General features: G+C 39.8%; 1 protein-coding gene across 1 annotated transcript in view; it reads left to right on the top strand.

The window, feature by feature from the left end:
* fhl3a (four and a half LIM domains 3a) overlaps positions 1-23,199 on the top strand; it is a 30,010-nt gene extending 6,811 nt beyond the window's left edge. The window contains exons 2-6 of the mRNA XM_063485914.1: positions 15,991-16,155; positions 17,134-17,308; positions 20,621-20,790; positions 20,948-21,134; positions 21,773-23,199. Of these exons, the coding sequence (XP_063341984.1) occupies positions 16,000-16,155; positions 17,134-17,308; positions 20,621-20,790; positions 20,948-21,134; positions 21,773-21,924 (840 nt within the window). The 5' untranslated portion in view covers positions 15,991-15,999 and the 3' untranslated portion in view covers positions 21,925-23,199. The remainder of the gene's footprint in view (positions 1-15,990; positions 16,156-17,133; positions 17,309-20,620; positions 20,791-20,947; positions 21,135-21,772) is intronic.
* Positions 23,200-23,705: the final 506 nt, after the last annotated feature.

The raw sequence follows: 23,705 nt of genomic DNA, 5'->3' as shown, positions 1-23,705 counted from the left end.
TGGCATTAAAAACCATCATTGGCTCTGTAGCAATACTCTGTAGCAATTCCAAACCTTTTTGTCTTTTACCAAGGACAGAAAGTCCAGGCATGCAACACTGAGCATGGAGCCTTTCACTGTTTTTGAATATGAAGGGAAACTATATATTCGCTGAAAATTTACAGACAATTTCAGACACTTAAACTTAAATATTGCGTAAGTTTACATGCATTTCATATATCATTTTTGATTATTTGTTTATTATTACGTATCGGATATATGTTGGGCTGTGATGCAATTATTCTTGGATATAGTTGTCTGCACAGTTCAAAAATTATATTTAAAAAAAAATCTAAAGCCAAGATGTCGTCATATGATGACTATGTCTCTGCCACAGCTGGAAAAACATAAAAGGGCACACAAAATAGGCCTTTTTGCAGAACATGTGGTACATCAATACACATATGGCTAAATGAATTTGAAGAATAGTACCTTGGAGTGCTTTTGCAGCAATTCAGTTTCATTTGATGGGGAAAAATTATAAATGTCTGGACCTCATTGTTGCAGCCTTAATGAAGTGTATTTTTGTGTCTTTGGAAATGTCTTCTTTTTGTGCCACTCAAAGCATTTTATCTTCTGGAACATAACATTCCCCCAACTCACAAGAAGCCCTCAGTAAGAAAGGGATTCCACTTCTTGCAGATAACCGTATAGTGTCTATGTTGTCTTATCTGAGCATTATAAGAGTCACTGTGTAGTTTTCTGCCCTTATGCATAGAAATAAAGCTGTCTCTGTGATGTTGTAGAAATTATGTGACAGATACAGACCCCCCGTTACAACTAGCAGCTTGATGTATTGTACTACATCTGTATTGTACTACATCTGTATTGTACTACATACTGCACTACCCGACTCACTGGACCCTCTACAGTTCGCATACCGCCACAACAGGTCCACTGATGATGCCATAGCCCTGACACTCCATGCTGCCCTGTCACACCTGGAGAAGAGAGACACGTATGTGAGAATGCTGTTTGTAGATTACAGCTCAGCATTCAACACCATCGTTCCCTCGAAGCTGGACAGGAAACTGCAGGATCTAGGACTGAGCAGCTCCCTCTGCAGCTGGATCCTTAACTTCCTGTCTGACAGACGCCAAGTGGTCAGACTGGGCAGCACCACCTCATCCCCCATCACACTGAACACTGGTGCTCCACAGGGGTGTGTACTGAGCCCTCTCCTGTACTCACTCTACACCTACGACTGCACGGCCACTAGAAACTCCAACATCATTGTGAAGTTTGCGGACGACACTACAGTGGTGGGTCTTATTACCAACGGTGATGAGACGGCCTACAGGGAGGAGGTCAGCGCCCTGACCCACTGGTGTCAAGACAACCATCTCACCCTCAACGTCGCAAAGACAAAGGAGTTGATAGTGGACTTCCGGAGGTGCAGAGGAGTACACACCCCCATCACCATCAACGGCGCTGCTGTGGAGAGAGTGAGCAGCTTCCGCTTCCTTGGTGTACATCTGGCTGAGGATCTTACGTGGTCAGTACACATAAACAAAACAGTGAAGAAGGCGCAGCAGCGCCTCTTCTTTCTCAGGAGACTGAAGAGATTCGGCATGAGCCCCCGCATCCTCAGGACCTTCTATCGCTGTGCCATTGAGAGCATCCTCACTGGATGCTTCACCACCTGGTACGGCAACAGCACCGCTCACAACCGCAAAGCTCTCCAGAGAGTAGTGCGGTGTGCTGAACGGATAATTGGAGGTGAGCTTCCCTCCCTCCAAGACATCTACAGGAAGCGGTGCCTGAGGAAAGCGGAGAGGATCATCAAGGACTCCAGTCACCCCAGCCATAAACTGTTCAGACTACTTCCATCAGGAAGGAGGTTCTGCAGCATCCGGTCCCGTACCAGCAGACTGAGAGACAGCTTTTTCCATCAGGCCATCAGACTGCTGAACACGTCATAGACACCTCACCCTCACTACTGGAACTTCAACATTATGCACTCCATACTGTATATAAATACCACTGTTTTGCACATACCAACCTCTGTATATTTTATATATCTTATTTTATTGTTTACTTTATTTCATTTGTAAAACATGTATATACATACTATATACACACTCAAACACACACACGTAGAAAAACATATTTAGTACACACATTCAGTAATGTATATACCTTTACATATTGTACATATATTTATTACTTTTTAGATTAGCCATTTTTATATTTTGCTTGTTTTACGTTATTGTATTTTGCACAACTCTGTTGCTTGTGAAGCTCGCACACAAGAATTTCACTCACATGTACTGTACCAGTGTACCTGCACATGTGATGTGACAATAAAAGTGATTTGATTTGATTTGATTTGATTGATATGGCCTGCGCAGCGAGTCAAACCCTACAGAGATGGTTTTTGACCGCATTAGTGGCAGCACAGTACAAATATAACATTTCTCCAACACAATGCGACATCCTGGTTTTAAAAAAAGTTTTTAAAAAGTTAGGATGCTGATGTGCAATAATTTGCAAATCATTTAAACCCCATATTTAACTGAAAATAGCATATAGGTAAGTCAGATTTTGAAGGTGAGATATTCTACTGTGTGTTTAAAATTATATTTGTTAATAACTACCAGCAACACATTTGAACATAAAGATTCTACATAAATGGATATAAGCTTTTCTGACGCTGTGCTCACATATAATGCACAAGAACTAATTTGGTTTTATTCATATAAAGCCATTACACCACAACAATTATCTCAAGGCATCTTTATATAGTAAAGTAAAGACACTAGAAGGTAAGGTTAAGGTCTCGCCTTCTTCCATCCTACTAAACGCCCCTCAGAACGAGACAGTCTTCCTTATTCATACTATATTCTCCAGTCTTTTCAGAAGCCTGGCAAAAAACACTAAGTTGTTTTCCTACTTGTCCTAAGGTCCACCATACGTTTGCAATTCTGTCAGTACTTTAATGGACCTAAACATTCAGCTTCAAACAGAACCACATCCAGTGTTGGCAATGGAAATTAGATCAATGGGTAAAATGCAGGCCAGACGGTGAGCAAAGCAAAGCAAAGGGCCAATGACACAAGCGCCATGACTTCACTGTGGAAGTATTCAACCCCCCTTAAAAAACCCCATCCCTCATCGCATCGCACGCTTTCTCAACACTGGTGAGTGGAAACTGTTTAAGGTTTAATGATTGCTGAAGAAAAAAGGAGGAAAAAGTGTCCTATAGTATGAGAAGACTTGCATGATCAAGCTCATTTGAGACACTGCGTGTTTCTTGAGAAGATCAGGCATTAGATTATCTCCGTGTCTCTGCACAGCACTTTGTGCCATGTAGCTTTTAACCTTTATCTACTGCTAGTCTAATAGTGAAGGTGGATCCATGTATCCTGATAATTTACACTTAGCATGACTTACATTTACACTTTACTTGATCGATGAAGAGGCTGTGAAACCAGGATGCTATCCTTGTGGCTTTAGCTAAGTCCTCAATTTGTGTCTGTTTTGTGTTCAGCACAGTTCCCAAATCATTCTTCTATATAGGAAAGAGAAGCAGGACAAAAGCTGAATAAGGTCAGACAAGAGTCGGGTAGGAGCTCTGGTTAATAGATTGAAAGAGATAGACAGGTCTTCTTCGGAAGCAACATAATTCAGCAATGCTATCAGTGTTTACCAAAGCACCTGTTTTCACATCTCGCCTCTCCATTTAACAACTGCAGCTGGGTCTTTGCATTTTATCACCGATAATGAATTAGGTGGGGAAGATGAATGGTGTTTTGCATGGCTGCATGATAAAGAGATCCCAGTGTGTGACACTCTAAGATAAGGACCTGACGGATTGCAGCTCTCTTCTGGCAAAGTCAAGAAACAAGCTTGGATTTCTGAACTTGCGGCTCATCCCGGGGACTTAAAACAATCTCAGATAAATCTACTGGGATGTGTTGTGTATCACAGGGACTGCTGTTTTTTGATACTAGTGCTAATCACTTTTAGGTGACTACACGCTTACATCTACTACTATCACTCCACCTCTCCATGGTTATTCTGCTATGTTTTTTTTTTACTCCTACGGCTTTGCCTAGGTCACTACACAAATAAATGAATGCACTTGTGCAATTGTGCAATTGTGGCCTTGTGAGTGGATGCAAGAGCTCAAAACATGAATGATCAGAACTAGTAAGGGACAAAAGACATATAGTCTGAAGCTTTTTTCGATGGCAGCAGAGAAAAGGGGAAATCGGTAGGTGTGGGAGCAACTGAGGGGCTTCGGGAGGTAAGGGTGGATGCATGTCAGTGTGATTTATGGACACCTTTTGAAGTGAGCTCATTGCAGCCACAGAGCCTACCTGCTGCATTTCAGAGTCGAGACATTCTCCTAGCAGTCAGGCGAGGGGGATGTATGACCTCTAGGTCACTAACCTCCACTAGTGCACCGCTCACATAGACACTTCCTGGTTTTGTAGCCAATCATCATGTGTTTTGTTGGTTTTTGTTTTTTCCAGAAAGCATACATGCACTGCCAAGACATCAGATAGTCACATGACTTGGCCCAGAGTAACCTATTTAAAGGTTAAAGCAAACAGGGAGACTGACAGAGAGGAAAAGGAGGCGGCTGATCTCCGGATCATAAAAAGTGGGTCACAGGAGATATGTTCCTACACAGTCCTTTCTTTTTTTTTTTGCATCAGTATGCAGAAATATAAATGGAAATTTATACAATCTCAAGTTGAGTCTGAATGGAAACTGATTTTTATCGTCCCTTGCACTTTAAATCTCACTCTACGGTAGTCTCACCAACAATGACATCATTGTTTGACTAAGTAAGGCTTCCATCTTCCGAACTGCTGGTGAGGGTTCGAGTGTAAGGGGGCACCTGATCGTCAGCCTGGTGTGAATTCATCAACTACTCAACATGTTTAGATTGTTGTTACCAAGATCTTCCCACTGTGTTTGAAACTCATTTCCTTAACGCATTAGACTGCTTGACCCTATCAGCTTCATTTATGTGAGCAGAAAAGCTGGGGATCATAAATATGAGAGATAATTACACCCAACAGGAAGTCCCCACAAAGAAAGTTAAACAAACGGTGGGTGTGTGTATGCAGCTGCTCATTGCACTCTTCGTGCCACTTATTGGCCCCTGTTTTGGTTGCAGTGTTTATTTTTTGTTTGATCTCTCTACGCTCTACCCTCAGCTTTGTGTGTGCTTGCATTAGGTGTGTGTAAAAACGTCCGCAAATTGCTGCAGGTGTATCTGTGACTTTGCCCTTCCGCCGGACTGTTTCACTGTGTTTAGACATAATACATCTGTTTTTCATTGTGACCGTGTGTTTGCAAAATGTATGTGAACATCTTTCTGAGAAGTCCCAGAGATGTCTGTGTTTGGGGTAACAGGAAGAAGCAGTGTGTGTGTGCATACTGTCTTGGACTTCTCATTGTTAACCACCGCATGCGGGTGAACGCGGTCATCGGCCAGTAGGAAATGAACCTGGGTATGTTTCTCAGACTGAATAGCAGAGTAAAGGAAGTAGACATCATGTCTTTTTTTGTCTTTTTTTATGACCGGGAAACACGACGCTTGGGTTACAGGCTTCACTCTTGAAATAGTGAGGAAGTCCAGAATCGCCTTTTCAGGATGGCACATCAGTTTTCACATTGCACCAGCATTCCTAATAAAACGTTGGGTTGTGCCCTCAGGCAGAAGTGAGCAGGATGAAATGAGAGCTAAACGTCACTGCCAAGAGGTTTATGGTGCTAGGGAATGAGGGCACTGTTTACTTGTTGCCATGGAAATGTGTCTGAGAAGGGAAAGAATGGCAACATGTACTGGAAATGACTTCTAAGCTAATCATCCCAGCCAATTCACAATTGGCATGTTACCCTTATTTTCTTATCCAGTGAATTGCTTTTTTGTTGTTGTTTAAATAAACCTGTCTTTTCAGGGTAACAGTGTCAAAGGGGGAGAGAGGTGAGTGTTTTGGTCTGCTGCGGTTATGAAGCACAATTTGTGCAGCTGTTGTCAGGAACGTAGATTCCTCTCACCCCTTATAATGCATAAAACCCATAAAATCCCTGGCGCTCAGTGAATGAAAACATCCACCTGCTTATTACAAAATGCTGAATATTCATGTCTGGGGATATTTGGATGAATGTTTAAACAGAGAAATAATAAAAAGCTCCCTTGCCTTGATATTAACCTCAGGGTCAGGTGCCATCACTGCAGCCACGAGCCGCAAGTCTAAATGAGTTAAAAATAATTGCTTGCACTTGTGAGTGTATACTCAACAGTTGTGTGTGGTATGCTCAGATTGCTGAGTGTGCGGGCTGTGAAACTCTAGCCTGGTTTCCTTGATGTCCTGGCTAGTTATGCTGACTCAGCAACATTAGGAGACCACCTGGGAATGACCAAGAGTCTGAAGGAGCCATTTTGTGTCTTTTGGTTCACAGTTAGCCTCAGGGCTGGTTTCCCAGCCATAAAGTAAGTATAGTCCTAGACTACAAACTTTTATCGGTGGAGATGTTCATGGATTTATTTGCTTTTTGCTTTGTTTTGCGTTGTTTTTTTAGTCTGGGACTAGGCTTAATCCTCGTCTGGGAAACTGCCTATAAATTTCAGTGCCCCCGTGTGACTAATAGCCACAAAATCAGTGTCTAAGGAGCAGAGGTCTGAACATGTTTAAGTTTCCCACCTCTGTGGTCATGCTTATCAAGTATACTTTAAGTTTAGAGATAAAATACAAGTGCATAGTTAATTAATTGTGTTAGCAGGTATGTGAAACATTGCTGACTCACATTATAGGCAGGATTAAGTGGATTTGTGCATGTGTGTGAGTTACCCCCAAACATTACAGTTTTTCTCGATTGCTAAAACACTAAACCCTATTGTCTGAACCAAAGTCTCAGTTGCCTGAACCCACTTATTGAATCAATCACTCTTTTGGCAAAACCATAAGCACTTTTCACCTGTTTAGACACATCTTGTCAACACATTGTCATTGTGATGCACCTGTGTTGCATAATGGTGAGCACAGGTGGCAAAAGTCAAACACAAGTAAAGCTCAGGTGTCACCGGTTGAACACAACAACTCAAAATTTATCTCACTTGTGGCTAATGATGTGAAGGTACATATTAGCCAGGGCACTGGTTTTTGAGGCACTACAATGGATAGACATCCAAAAAAAGGAGTTCGTGTGAGAAGAGGTCGAGCAGGTCAAGTCGGTCGAGGTGGTCAGCGAGGACAAAGAACAGTAATTTCAGATGAAATCTGAGCTAGTGTGATTGATCATGTTCTTGTCCATGGTATGACAATGAAGGAGGCCGGACTAAGGGTACACACAAAAATCGGTAGATTCCACCATACTCCCCTTTCCTGAACCCCATTGAAGAATTCTTCTCATCATGGCAGTGGAAGGTATATGAACGCCAACCTTACACCAGGGTAAATCTCCTGCAAGCCATGGAACTGGCCTGTGGTGACATGGGTGTGGAGGCATGTCAACCCTGGATACAGCATGCCAGGGTTTTTTCCCCCATTGCCTGGCCAGAGTAAATGTGGCCTGTGATATAGATGAAGTCCTGTGGCCTGACCCAGTACGGAGAAATGATGCTGTGACGGCGTAATGCACTTCTGTTCTTTGTACTTCATTTTTATATTTGTGTGCTTTATTTCTACGTACAGGTGCTACAAATGCACAGGATTTCTGTTTTTGGCAAATTCTCTTTTCTATATACAAGTGTTAGAAATGCCCAGGTATTTTGTTTTGCAACATGCATTTAACCTAAATAAACATTTATTTCTACCTCTTCATGTCCTGAGCATTGTGTTTTCCTTTTTTCTATGTAGTGTTTAGTGACTACTCAGTAGAGTATTTAATTTAGATTGACTTGAGGCATGATTTGGTGGCATAGTTCAGTTTTGAGCACAGATTGAACTGTTTTGGGGTGAAAGTTTGGTTTTGCAAGAAGGGTTTTTGTGAATGTAGCTTGAAAATTGGGTTTTGTGTTCACAGTTTGGGGAAAAGGAGAGTAGCTTTCCAGGAATGAGTCTTAGCAATCGAGAAAAACTGTAAGACTTGATTTTAGGATTGACGTTAGAATGACATAACAGTTTGACTGGGCAGTGTCCTCTCAGAGACACAAGTACAAATGCATGTGTGTTTGTGTGTTAACTAATGACAGATTCAGTCACTATCCTACATTACAATGCATCAATCTGTGGCCCTTTCAGACAGGTCTCTGAAGGAACTCTAAAAAAGTATAAGAATGACTGCTGTTGTTTTCACTCTGGTGCTTACGGAGCACCAGAGTGAAAACAGCCATTCCTAACAAGGTCAAAAGCTGTATAACACAGATTTAAGTACAACAATAAAGACATAGCCATAGCAAATAGAAAAGAAAAGGAGAAATGTCCATGACTCCATCACAAGTTATTTTTTTATTATATCACAAAGCATGGATAACAAAGTCAAAGCATTTCCAAACCACTGTGTAATTAGATTTCATTTCCCAAAATGCCATAAACAGGTCAAAAGTGCCTGCCTCAAATACAAAGTAGGACCTAAAACAAGGGGGAAAAAAGGACTTTGTGCAATTTATTTAGGTTAAAACTCACAAAAACCCATGCATGGAGTATGATACTCTTAACTTTATTAAGGGATTAATGGGGAAAAGTTCAGAAATGTTGTGCAGTTGGTTTAGTTAACAGGTCATTACTGAATCTGACTGTTCATGAAACAAAGGCACAAAGAGACAGACAAAAATATATATTGTTTGTTTTGCCATTGAAGATACTGTATCAAAAGGGCTCTTTCCCTCCCCCCTCTGGAGCTTGGTCTTGTGAAAACATCCTCTCCTGGGACTTGCAAACCAGTAAATGAATCACCCAGCTTGCAAGTGGAAGTACCCTGACCTCACTAAGCATACTTCTGTCCTTAGATCTGAATGGAGACTAGGGTGGCCACACTGAATACATGAGTAAAGAAGGGCTCTTAAAAATGGGAATACATTTATTCAAATGTTATGCACAGCATTACAAAGCAGGTGACTGAAAAGGTTCTCCACTAAACTGTGAAGGATTCAGATTTCAAAGGGATTCCCTATCCTGTGGATCATAGGGTTGGGGATGACGGGGAGGATGTGAAGATAGCAGGACAGTGACTTTCCATGTTTGTGCACAAATCTGCCATGGGAAACTTTGGAGAAACAGGTTCTTGGTATTAAACTCTGTGTTTCTTTAAAGAGAGACACAGTCATGGTAAATCCTCTCTGAAAGCTATATAGAAGGCTTAGAACAACTCTGGTCATTTTAATTATTCACCTCAAAGCAGGAGTAAGACTTTGAGAAAATTGAACTTTTGTCTTGAGATCTTTCAGCACCTTTATTGGCTTCCCTTTGTTGTTTGCCAAAAAGGAATCAACTTTTTGAATCGTTTGTTGTGAATTGGCTGTTTATCACACATTCTTTTCAGCGCCATTGTTTCTGAATTCCTTACTTTCCTCTCCTCACTCCACACTGTTTTCCACCTTTAAATATATTCAAAGATTAACTACAGAGCAGACTGTCAAGTTTTAGTTTTTTTTTTAACCTTTCTTGCCAGCTTTTACATTTTTTTTGTCTTTGTCCTCACTCCCATTCTAGTTTTCCCCATGCCATCTAAATACCAGCACAGAGAAATAAAAAAAGTAAAAACGCTGCTTTTCCTGCATTCTCAAGGCATTGATTCTCCAAAACCTCCACTGGCACACAGGAGTTAACTGCATAGTTCCTCCAATGCAAACCAGATGTGAGGCACTAATGTATGGCAGCATTTTTTTTTCTTCAAAGGAAGACAAATGTAGGCCAAAAATGTAGCCTTCTGACCATCTGCACACAGTGGTACAAAAATACATTCAGATTCAGTTCACTTCCAAGCTTTCCCTCATGGTGGTTGGGACAGCACTGTATGATTTAAAGTAATTGTAATGTTATTGTTTGGTGTTGGTGGAGTATTGTGGAACACTCGGATTGAGATTGGCTTCTGGAAACAGAGCGGTGACGTGTGACAATTGCATTTTCAGCTGGGTTCTTCTTCACGGAGTTTTGTGATCCATGCACACATGGAGGCCCTCTAGCTAACACGTCCTCAACTCTCAGTTGGGCCAAGTGACTGTCAGACTGTGAAAAATTTATGTTTTAAGTATAGCTAAATTAACGTCAGTGCAGTATGTGCTGGGCTTTTGTTTATCTTTTGTACACACATAAATCATTGTGTCAGATCCTTTTAATGAAGGACTCCAGAAGGTTTGAGATACAGTTCTTTCAAGCCAGCTGATATTCACTTGTAGCTTTTCCCTAATACCGCTGTGTGCACAACACAACAGACTGAAGGCTAATATTAAAAGACATCAAGTCATATCCCCACACATGCATGGTCATTAAAAGCTGCCAAGAATGGACAAATTACAAAGGCCATGGTGACATTTGCTGCTGCAGGTACTCATTTTCTTCCTTTATGTTTATGATGTTGGTTTTAACTTGAGCCTTCTGTCGCCTCCCACTCCACACCAGGCGGTGTTTAAATGCTCAGAGGCAATAACAGGTTAGCCTTCCAGTGTCTGGTCCTGCAGCCTGTGCTCTGTTGTCAAGTCTGACCCATGCTTCCACAGAAGAGCAGTCTCAGGTGACCTCACACCAGACCTTGTCTACGTCTCTCTGCCCTGCCACATCTTTCTCAACCATGTTGTTGAAAGAAACTCAGCAGAAGAAAGTGTCTCTGTGTACCTTTATATTCAGATGCTCATCTAATGTACTGAGAGTGTGGGTGGCCCAAGATTTCCTCTAATGAAAGACGGAGAGTGCAAAAATGACAACAGATCTAGTGGAGCCACTGGTTATCTACCAATAGCATCTTAACAGTGGCTGGGTGCCGACCCCATCAAATAAACTCTGATGACTGCAGAGTTTATTGCAGAGATTGCAGTTTGGATTTCTTGCTAAGAGTCTGTATAACAGCTACACTAAACAGCGGCATATTTGACTAAACTGTCAGTTCATTGTGGTGGATTTTTTTGCTACTTTTAAGTAAGCAAAGTTGTTGCTTAACACTAGAATTAAAGTGTTTTTTTGTATTTCCAAAACCAGCACTTGTATGCTTGTTTAAATAAGCACATCTGTCTTTGAATAGAGCTGCAGCATTATCTCTCATTCATGAGCAATTTCCTTCTCTTCCTATGATAAGACTCAGTGTGTCCTTTTGATTGCTGGACTTTATTTATCTGATCTAGTGAAAGCCAACAGGAACAGCGCACCAAACAACTGACTAATTTAGCAAATACATAGCAATGTCCAGCTCTGTTTTTGTTTTGTTACGACCTAAATATTTCTGACCACTTTCAATGATCCTCACAAAAACAGCCATACCGATGGGATTTAGTTTGTTGAGTGACTTGTGGATTTGGAACATTTTCCCAGAAGGTCTAGTTGCAAGTCACTTGAAAAGAAAACATGAACGCAGTTCTTGTGACATTGTGTCATAAACCTAAGCTCTGAACCATTAAAAGAAATCTTTATTGTGCAATTCATGCTTTGACTGCATTAGTCACCATAATGAAATTCTTCCTTGGTTATGAGGAACTGGAATGAATGAACTCATCTCCATCAGGCTCTTTTCATATAGCCACTGGATGGAGACACAATTGTTTTCACAAGTGTTTTTCTTGCTAATGTGCTTTATTTTTCATATGCTCAAGTAGGCTCTGAAATGATATACTGAAATTTCTCCTATCTCAAAGCCAGAAAGGGCTTACTGTGTTTGGAAGATGTCCAGGCAGCAGACAGGACACAATGTGATCATATGTGTTTATCCAAATGCAGCTGTTTCACTTTTTCTCTAATTTATTGTAAGACTTTTGTAAGACAACATGCATTTTGCTTTTTATCTCACATTCTTTGCTCATTATCTGTTTTTGGGCTTCATTTCATTTCTACTTCATCACTGTCTCTGGAACCTTTATAGACGGAACCTGTGGTGTACTACTTGAAGGTGACCCGCACAAAACACACTCCTTCATCTAGTTTGTGAGTCTTTTTACTGCCGAAAGATTCAGTCAGTTAAAGTGATTGAGTGGCTTTTGTTGCTACTACTTTTTCAAAGTAAATCAGGCTTTACTCTCCACAGTAAAATCCACACGTTTTAAGTATCCACTTGGATTTAAAAGCACACATGTCATAAAGGACGTATAAACACAGACCTACAATAACAAACAGCAGTTGCTCTTATGCTTAAATGGCTTCTTCTTAACTACTTTATTGCATGCACGCCTCATATTACAATGTAACCACAACTTTTGTGTAATTTCCACCTTAAAATTAAACAGAACAATTTTAAAATATGCTCCTAAAGTGTCACTGCTGCGCCACGGCCGTGATGCTATTTCCTCCAGTTGTCATGCTGGCTTATCTTGGTCCAACCAGTCGCGCTGCTTCCGCACTGGCACTTTTATTAATGTTTGATATGTGACATTTCCCCATTAAGTATTTAATAAAATAGTCATAAAATGTGTTTTTCTCATTCTTGTTGCTGAAAATTGATTCAGTAGTTTCTCTGTTAATGTGGAGTATATGTATATATATTTACATATATAAATAACTTTAGCTCATATACAGCCATCTACTTTCTGGGGTCAAGATGATCTCTTTCCCCAGTTGGTGTAGCATGATGTCAGGAGATATTTTACAAACATGTTCTCCAGATAAGCTGCAGAGGACAAGGGACAGATTTGGCACATTTGTTCCCAGCAGGCTGTGTGACTGTTCATTTGGAATTAACCAGAGCATATGCAAAGTTTGGGCTGGGGATTAACAGGCCTGCCTGTGGGACTGGACAGGGTGTTTCCTAGCTCTTCAGTGACCAACCATGACTACGTTGCTCAGCAACAGGATACAGTCTGCATGCTCTGGTTGGTCTGTTGCTTTGTGGTGTCTCACAACTGACCCTGAACTTGACCTTCTGATGCCAATCATGGATGGTTGTAATGACTATTAGAATGTGGCCTTGGCATTCTTCTGCTATCTTATAGCCTGATATACGAAAAAGAGTCTGAAGGTCCGTTTGTAGCAAGTTTAAACACAACAATAATTCTATAGTTGCATGGGATGTTACTGAGTGTTTTGGCATGTGGTTGGAGCAAGAGCAATTATTTCAAATTCATCCTTGGCATAGTATGAATTTGCAATTCATTTTACAGAAATGTATCAGATTTTAATTTTTGGGTGAAACTGAGAGTTTGGTTGATAATGGTACTAGAAACTAAGGGGAAAACATTAGAGACCCCTTTGTCTCAAATGTTTTTGAGACAGTTTTAAGATGACAGTTGACTGTCAGCTCTCAAACAATACAATTTTTAAACTTAACTCCTATTAGTTTATTTTAAATATGACTGTGACATTCCTGCAGAATCAATTTCACCGACCCCGCTGCTGAAACAAATGTTGCTTTGAAAATCTAGAGAATGGAATGCATCGTTGTCTGTGTAAAGTCTCTTTCTGAAGAAGCACTATATTTGAACTTTTGGCAATATTTTTGGGCCTATGTCGATTCAGTGACGATTTTCCTGAAAAGCCCACACTTTTCCCAGGGGAATGAATTCAGTCACACTTCTGGTATTTTTGAACATTATTAACCCAGAGTGGGGCTTTTAGTCACTTGGTACTGTACACAAAGGCAATGGAACTCTGCCAGAAAGCTAGTATATACAGTAGTAGATACACAGCCCTCTCCCTGTGAGAACTGACTTTCAGAGTAGAGTTCACTGCGGCTGTCTCACCATCTTCTCTTCTCTTCTCTTCTCTTCTCTTCTCTTCTCTTCTCTTCTCTTCTCTTCTCTTTTGATTAGTGGCCAACAATTTCTGCATGCAGTCACGTCTTAAGCCATCACTGCAGGGTCAGTACACTGACGTCATGCCCCTCTCTGTGAGAGTCTGTGCTGTTAGAACTTCATTTTAGGCTTTGGATTGGTATTTGAAGTAAATCACTTCACTGTAACACTACAAGTCCTGGGAGTAAAAAAAACAGCCTTTGTTCCGATTCTTGAAGTATTACGTGCAATATATTTGTACTTGGTTCTGGAAAATTTTGCAATTACTTCTAATGTTCATCTGTGCTCCACTGAGTTCTTTGGATACTTAACCCTAACCTAGTTTTTAGACAGGGAAACTAGACAAACCTAAAAAACTGTTTAGTACTCTTTAAGGAATCGAAGTGTAAACATCTCACTTCTCTACTTTAACAACTTCTATATACTTTATTATTATAATGGACAGATTATGTATGAATATGAAACAGGCAATAAATACGTGTGTGATTCGCTGTGGAAATTTAATCTGATATCAGACGTCATAGCACTGACTTTCTGGTTTTGTGAGTCATGCCTCATCCCGTACCTTTGCCTGGAAAGCACTGCCAGGTATGTTAACGTGACGTGCAGATAATATTAAGGTCGCAGTGCTGCTTTTGAGCTTTATACTTTGCTGATCTAATCCTGACGTTGTAGTTATGTGGGCCAATGGCAGCAATTTCTTAGATGAATGGTGTGTCAAATGTACATAAATGTAGTGTTAAAACACATATTTGCAAGTTCAGCGTCTTGATGTACACGGCAGAACCACAGCTGCTTATTCTGATCTTTTCACATAAGCCCCAGAATTTAAGACATTCAGTCATTAAATTAGAGTGACATGGCAGTGTAGTGATGTGCGCCCGTTCATACACATGGCCAAAGCGGCAGAGACAGTTGAAACTTGAGAGGCTGAGACTATTTTTTTCTTTGATGGTGGATCCTGTGTGACTTGGCTTTGTTCTTTTTTTCCCCTTTGATACAAAAAATGTCAGTATGTGTATTTACATGCCTCCTTTGGGATTTGTGTGTAATATGCTTGTGTGCATGCACCCGTGGGTGTTTCTCTAAGGGTGTGTGGGTGTAAGACAGGCAGCAATGGACCAGTTTAAAGTTTGATTGATTGTCTTATCATCGATGATTGTTGTTACTGGGTGGTGGGAATGAATAGCCAGCACTAGAGCCTGCCAGAGGGCTGTATAACTTATCACTGGGCTTTCCTCCAGCCGTGTTGTAATGTTTTGGCAACCTGATACTGTTACCATAATGCTCAAACAATGTTGTTCTGTCACTTTGTTGTTCACTCAGTCATGATCAAGGGTGCTTTCGTACAACGGTAACCATGTTCATAGACAGTTTACCGCCTATTATCTATAAGGCACACACTGTAGCTGCATCTTATCCTGCAAGGAAGCCACTTGCTGAGCAGTTATGTTCAGACATACACACACAAAAGACACTTTCAAACGCTTCACGAGATTTCTGTATCTGTTGGTGGTCCATGCTATATACAAAAATAAATCCTTGCATCATAAATATTTACACGCATAAATGATGTGTGGATTTCATGTGATGTGAGCAGATATACTACGTCTTTCTGTCATAATCGCAGCTGAGGTTGTTCAGTTTGGCGTTTTACTCGTTAGCTTGCGCTTCATAGAAACAGGAAGGTGTTTTACTCAAAGACAGCAAGTGACAGCTCCCCCTTTTGCCCCCTTCCCTCTGCACCTACCACACTTTCATCGCACAGTAATAAAAAGTTAATAGGCATTTTGAACTGCCTCTAACTCCCTCCCTCACTCCTTTCCCTGCGTCTCTTTCCACTTGCTCCCACTTGCGCTGTGTGTTTTGTTTGAGCTCAGCTCCATTGCTGGTACAAGCTGAAGTATTTACAGCATAAATATTGGCAGTGAAAGTCTACACTGATGTTCGGCTGCTGTGATGGAAAAGGTGATTGAATCATTCTTGAGCACACTCCCTCCTTTTCGTCCACTGTTCATTGTTCTCTTCTCTTGTGCTTTTATTGTTTGTTCTCACTTTTGCTTTTCAGCATTTTATTTTAGAATCATTGATGACCTGAATGCATCTTTTCTCTATTTTAGGAAATTACGATGACTGACCGATTTGACTGTGACAATTGCAAAGAATCGCTGTATGGCCGCAAGTACATCCAGTCTGATGACAGCCCCTACTGCATTCCCTGCTATGACAGCTTGTTCTCGAACACATGTGACGAGTGCAAAGAACTGATTGGCCATGACGCAAGGGTAAGGCATCCATTTCAACGTGACCCAACATGTAATCAGCTATGTGCTCGACAACAAGAGTAACAAGTGGAATATTTTTTTAGATTTGCAGTTGAAAAGCATTCGATAGTTGTTATAAAAAGATAAAAACATGATTGTATATATAAGATTTCCTTATGTAATAAACTACTAATGATGATCTACCTCTTTCCACAGTGTGGACTTTGTATTAACTGTTTAAACAAAGATAAATCACACAAAAGAACTACTCCAATGAGCTTTATGCCATTATTACAGTGTTTGGACATGGCTTTGAATGGCCTACACAGAAGTTATGTCATGTTAATGATGCATAATTCATAGTAAATGAGGCGTGATCTATATATTTTGCATAGGAAGACATTGTAGAGGCTAATTTAACAAGCAATTATGCAGGTAATTTCCACAGAAGTCCATAAATGCCAACTAACTAATTTTGAGATAGTAAAAATGCAGCATGAGGCAATGTCTGTTTCTTCCCCACAATCAAGTTAAAATGTAATCCTCCCTCAGTGGAAAACACTAATATGAAGTGGATCAGCTAAAGCCAATATGGTCCATAATGGAGTCAAATAAGTGGAGATATGACACAGTGCTTGATAGTTTACTTAGCTAAAATATTCCATTCAGTTATCAACACCCTTAAGAGGGGTAAATGAAAAATAAAGCCAGCATTTTCCTGGCTTAAAGCCCTGTATACAATGAATTCACTCCACATGCCTGACCAATAAAGTCACAGGCATGCACATGTGCAACCTACTTGTCACTGCATATACAGACATTTGACCTAGCTCAGGACTAAACTCCTCAATGCTCATGCTATAAACACAAATTATTTTTTAGTATTTTTGTTATCCCCTTAGTGCATATGCCTGGAAATGTCACTTCATTTCTTGGACACATTTGTAAGTGTATGAAATGACTTTCAGTGTCCTTGCCTTTTCTTTGCTCTGCTGCCAGGAACTCTTTTATGAAGACCGGCATTACCATGAGCACTGCTTCCGTTGCTTCCGCTGCGATCGCTCTCTGGCAGATGAACCCTTCACTAGCCAGGATGATGCACTGCTCTGCAATGACTGCTACTGTAATGAATTCTCCTCCAAGTGTGTAGCCTGTGACAAGATTGTCATGCCAGGTATGTGAGGATGCTGCAATGTTTCTGTGCAGAGGGACTTTGAAGATGAAATGTGCATGATAGTCTTTTTTCTGGTCTAAATTGTTTTTTGTAACAGTTTAAAGTTTTTCTTTTTTGTGTCTGTATGAAGTATTCTTCCAGTGGCAGTTAGAAAAGTAAAGTTGTGGGGCATTTTGAAACATGAGCCGAGCCATAAGATGAAATTCAATAAAATAGAAAAACATTGTCATTGTCCCTCCTTTTATTTTCATGTATTCCACTTGTTTCGAATTGAAAAGTTAAAATATAGGCACATCATTTTAAAAGAACTGTAAGATGGTAAACTCCAGAAAGCAGGGTCAAATGAAAAGTGTAAAGTCAAAATTATAGAAAAAGGCGAAACAGGATGGATTTAGAAAAAAGGATGAGCAATGAGAAAGAGGCAAAGACAAGGCTTGAATGGTCTGCTTGAATTGACATGTTTAAACTAGATCCCAATGGCTGACAGACTGGAAGTAAACTGATCATATCAGTAGAGAAATCTGCAAATTCCAGTCCCCGGTACTATCTTTATCAGCCCTCATAATCTACAAATAATTCAAGGAAGACTTTGGCTTCCCCCAATTACTCCTCTTTTTTATTCAGTATTATGTAAGACAAATTTACAGGGACACTTACTTCATCCTGTTTCATTTTTGTGCGTCCAGTTGCCATCATTTGTCATCAAATAACATAAACACCCGTAAAAAACAGAAGCATACTTATCATTGTGTAATAGCTGAATGATAGCCTTAGTGCTAGCGACTTGAGGAGAAAAGCACAGTTTACACTGAATCTGTATAAAGATTCCACAGAAACTGTCTTGGTTATCAAGATTGTTCTGATAAAAGTACTGAAATTATTCCATTGCCAAAGATCATCAACCAGATGTTGTTGTGCAGTCGCAGACAATGGTCCTCTTCTTCACTTCTGAAAATCATTTAGCATTTCTGTTGTTGTGGCGACTGAAGTCTTGCATAAGTTCTTTTCTATTTTTCAAACAGACAAAACATATATGATAAGATATGTTCTGCTTCACCTAAAAAAAACCCAAAAAGTTTAAGTGATTTAAATTTTACCTAAGCTAACTGATATCATTTTGAGTTTTTGGTCTCTGGCTATAAACTCAGACACCAAATAGTATTTCCAGTAGAAGAGCTTGGAGTTTCCAAGCCTGAAGAGCAGTGCATCAGGTCAGGCACACTGGGAAATTTTCCCATAGGATCAGACTGTGAGTGCCCAGTTGTACTATCTTAAAATGGGATTCATGGTACTGTATTTGTGCTCATTTGCGTGAGTATTTGGTCATCTCTACAGAGATGCGCGGATGTGCAGTCCTCAAAAAGACAACAGTGCATGGCTCAGCAAAGATGATGCTGTGTGTAGATCGAATGCTGATTGGTTGAAAAGTGGGGCTGGGCAGGAAAGGGAGCATTCACTGCAAAGGGGAGACAGAAGCATGAAAAAAGAACAAAATAATACCAAAGATCAAAACAGTAGCGTGAAAAAGCCCAGACACTGGCTGCAGTTGTTTTGTTTTGAACGCTTGGTTTCACTTTAACTCTTTGCATGTTATAACATCAATCTTCTCCATGGCTGGCTGAAGGATCAACAGCATCACAAGAACAGCCCAGAGACTGGTTCTTCCACACATTTTTGACTCTGCCACCTGGTGACAATAATCAGTTACAGCATATAGGTGACAGTCTGCAAAATCGTGCAAAAGCTCTGCACAGCCATGCCAGTCCTTTGAGGCGTCTGAGCAAGGACATTATGTGCAAATGAACTACAGCACACACAATTGTCCTACAAGGGCACAATCTTCACTCACCTCTTACCCTACTCGCCACTTTTAGTTACTTGCAACTTGAACTTGAAGGGTCGCTGTTTTGACAGGCTGGAGGAAATCCAGTGTGTATCACAAATCTACGCCTGCGACTAGTCAAAACAGAACTTCAAGCGAGTGATCAAAACGTAGCAGTGTATGGCTCAAGGACATGACCTTGAATGAAACGTTAACCAAATTGAAATCCTTTTATCCCTGTACTGTAGTGAAAGTTTTTGATTGCATCTCACATATATGGGAAATCCATTTATGGCCGTGTACTGTAAGCGTGTACTGTAATAAGCAGAGTACACAGTAGTTTTGTGGTGTAAGGTCAAGAGGGCCAGTAGAGTCAAGAGACCATTTAAAGAATACTGACTTTAGACCAGCGGTCCCCAACCTTTTTTGCGCCACGGACCGGTTTGTGCCCGACAATATTTTCACGGACCGGCCTTTAAGGTGTCGCGGATAAATACAACAAAATAAAACTAGTACCGGTACCGAAAAAAAGAAGATTTATTCATAACACACGTGAAAAGACCCAGGAAAACCGAGTTAATGAAAAAAACGATAACAAAATAACGCTAAAAACCGATAAAAACCCTGAAAACCATACATTTCACACCCGAGTCTCAACTCTCGCGGCCCGGTACCAAATGACTCACGGACCGGTACCGGTCCGTGGCCCGGGGGTTGGGGACCGCTGCTTTAGACTACATGCAGAAAGCATGCTTTAGAAATTCTGCTGTCTGTGCAGAGATTTCGTGCTTTGTTATAAACTTACTGCCTGTTTATAAAGTTTTTAAAGCTTATTGCAATTCTTTTGAAATGCTTTCTCTTCTAAAAAAAAAAAAAAAAGGAAAAACAGAATTCTATTTTAGCATGTTCACTTTTATTGTATTTGTCAAATACGCATGTCTAACAGTTAATATTATGCTTCTTGAGCCACAGTTATTAATGTCAGTTTCTAATCTGGAAAGATTTTGCTGGGGATTTCAGTGTTTTTGATTAGAGATCACAACAGCACATATACACTAAGGCGGTGAAACGTTAGCAGTAATGCAAGATGTCAGCCCAACACAAACCACTGCGTCACTGTAGAATAAACCAACCAGTATAATAAAAAACTCAACAGCTGTAGAATACAAGATGGATTGGTTGAGGACACAGAGGGGAAAATGGCATTATCCCTTTTCTTTTAAGGCCTGCCACCAGTTTCCAGTTGTAGGAGAGAAGTATGGGGGCTGTGGTATTATGATGAAAAATAAATCTTAGTGAAACAAAATGGATTTATATGTCTTCATGCAATTCAACTGTTTTATTTCCTATTTTATAAAAACCACAAAAAATACCAAAATGATCGTAACTATCCTATAAAGACGTGTAAATGATGCAAACTTAGCACTTTTATATTCATTCTTTCCATCATTCATTTTCTGCCTCTTGTTTCCATTCTTCTGTTACTGTAGGCACAAGAAAACTCGAGTATGCAGGTTCTACTTGGCATGAGGGCTGTTTCATTTGTCACAGCTGTTCACAGCCGATTGGCTCAAAGTCCTTCATTCCTGACAAGGATGAGCACTACTGTGTGCCCTGCTACGAAGACAAGTTTGCTCCACGTTGCACACGCTGTAAAAAGGTCAGCAAAGCTGCCACATTGTTATAAAGACTTATTATTTTTAAAGTTTGAGAAACTGGTAAACTGCCACACTTCAAAAACTGAGTTAACAATTAGTTGGATTAAATCTCTGCAGTAGTGTGACAGATTTCCACATGACCCTTGATCTTTTTTTAAGACTCTGACCAAAGGTGGAGTGACCTATCGTGATGAGCCGTGGCATAAGGAGTGTTTTGTGTGCACCAGCTGTAAGACCCAGCTGGCAGGTCAGCACTTCACCTCCCGGGATGACAGCCCTTACTGCCTCAAGTGCTTTGGAAGCCTGTACGCCAAGAAGTGTGAGGCCTGCAGCAAACCCATCACAGGCAAGAATGCATCACGGTGTATACATCACTATCTTGATTTGTGAATATACTCGTAGTGCTACCTTAATACACTACATACATTGAATTGCAGTATGGTATGGAAGACTGCTTGGACCACAGAGGGTAGATACAGAGAATTTATGGCAAAAAAAGTGTTGAATGCATTGAAGACCTGAAACTAATCACTAGGCTCAAATATCACAACTTATGAAGACATTTAACATTTATTCCCTCAGATATACGAAAAAATACAATTTCAAATATTAAAAAATATATATTTATATAAATGTATATAGTAAATAATAGTTAAAAACATGAACTTTTCTGTCATGTAATTTTTTTTATCTATTACCTAACTACCCTACTGTAGTATAAATGACCATTGGCCTAGTGATGAAACTTTTGAAAACACAGTAGAAAATTCAAAATGTATCCACTCGTTGTTAGCATTTCTGAAAGCCTTCCTAGCCCTGGGCCAGATTGGAGTCTTTGCCTGGCCGATGCTGTCCACCGGGCCTTATATTTGACACCCCTGTTATAGAGAAAAAAAATGTCAGGATAATTTAGTGTCAAAAAACTGATATTTTATTTTCAAGTATCAACTTTCAGCAGTCAATTTGTTTTTCCTTGCTCTTCAGGCTTTGGAGGAGGAAAGTACATCTCATTTGAAGATCGTCAGTGGCATCAGCCGTGTTTCACCTGCTCGCAGTGCTCTGTTTCGCTTGTTGGTGCTGGGTTTTTCCCTGATGGTGACAGAATCTTATGCCGTGACTGCCACACCAGCCTATAGAGCATTGATTTCCTAAAATCCCACCTTTCCCTCAACTTACTCTTTATTATGGCTTTTCAAGAACCCTGAGTAATTAGCAAGACAGGAAACACAGGCTAACACATACTGCCTCAGGTCAATTTCTTTATATAAGACATCAGTTACTCGATGTCCCGTCTATGTCAGATTTTAATCTAAAAGCTGGTGTCCAAAATCCTGTTTTGATGCTGCATTGTTTGCATGAACCATCACAAAGATTTCCAAAAAAAAGTTTAAAAAAATTTTTAAAAATAGATTTTGTTCATGGAGTGCCTTAGTATTATAAATGCAAATTGCTTGTAACTATGTAAAACATTTTTTTTCCATCAATAATGTAACTTCAGGTAGAAATCATACTCTGAAGAAAAGACACCGAACACTGATACAGTATAGTAGATGAAACTTGCAGTCTATATTTTAAGTGTAATGGAGTTACTGTTTTAATGCTCTTATAACTGCAGTTTTATGCATTTTGAATGTTTCGTTTCCTCACGTGTCAGTTGCCTTTCTCTATTGTATGTCTTTTTTTGTTCAACTTAACAATTTACTGTATATAATGATCCAGAAAGAGGTGGGACACTTTAAAGAATTAGACATTTTTTTGTAAATGGAAAAATACGAATGAGAAGAACAAGCAAAGCTGAACATATGTTTATTATTGTAGTCAGTTCTTATTATTCACTCCAAATTATTTGCACTTTGGGTAAGATATGTACGTGCACATAAAAACATTCACTTTGCCTCCCTGTAGCTGTTACTTGCTATTATGAGGACAAGGCACAAGAAATACAGAGCATTTTTTGTCATGTATCTGCTTATATTGAGCTTTGCAATGACACTTTTTACATAACATTTTATCTTATTTCCTTTTTTAGTTGTTTTAATAATTCTTTATATACATATATATATATATATATATAATCATTCTACAAAGAGCCAGCATTAATAACCCAAAAGAAGCTGAAACAACAACATTACTGTTGTGTGTGGCAGGAATACCGTGATTGGCCACACTAATTATTTTGTTTCTGTTGAAGCTGTTATTGTTTGTTTTTTTCATTGTAAGTTTGTATGATACACTTGTGAAAATTCTATTAAAAAATACCTTAATAATTTCATTATTTCAGCTTTGATGCTGGTGAGTCAGAGTTGGCAAATATACATTTTAAGATGGAGAATGGGCCATCAGGATTAAAACTATGAACATACCTGTAACTCAGATGAAAATTGATATGGCTGAATGGTTAGTTTTATTTTGAAGACTTATTAAATAAATTCACACTGACTTTGATGTTTCTTAGCAGTTTTTATATTTTCTATGTTTATATGCAGTGCATATAAACATAGTGCATAGTGCATGTGCATCTTTGTGGTCATTATGTATGAAGATTTCTGTGAACTTGTGTTTACTCTGTAAACCAGAAAACCCCCCACTTTGGCAAATGTCTTTCTAGGAAAAAAATATCTGTGTATGTGTGTGTGTAAAGTCAGGGGAAAGAGTAGCCGAGCATGAAAGTGTGAGTGCGAGAAAATGGTAGAGACAAACCAGGCGTAGGTAATAAAAGAGTGAAAAGTGTATGCCTTTAATTTTCTGATATTTTTAAGATATTTGTGTGTACGTGTGTATGTGTGTGTGTGTAGGTGTGTGAATGTGTGTGTGCTCGCATGTGTGTGTGAAAATGGAGCACGAGCGCAAATTTGTGTGTATGTCCCTGAATGGATATACATGCACCAGTGTTTATGCTGAGTCGACTGTTTCATTG

This window comes from Pelmatolapia mariae, linkage group LG10_11 (genome assembly GCF_036321145.2).
Source record: "Pelmatolapia mariae isolate MD_Pm_ZW linkage group LG10_11, Pm_UMD_F_2, whole genome shotgun sequence".
In the NCBI taxonomy this organism is placed as follows: Eukaryota; Metazoa; Chordata; class Actinopteri; order Cichliformes; family Cichlidae; genus Pelmatolapia; species Pelmatolapia mariae.
Note: the sequence above shows the minus strand (reverse complement) of the source record. Positions and strands in the feature narration are given on the sequence as shown.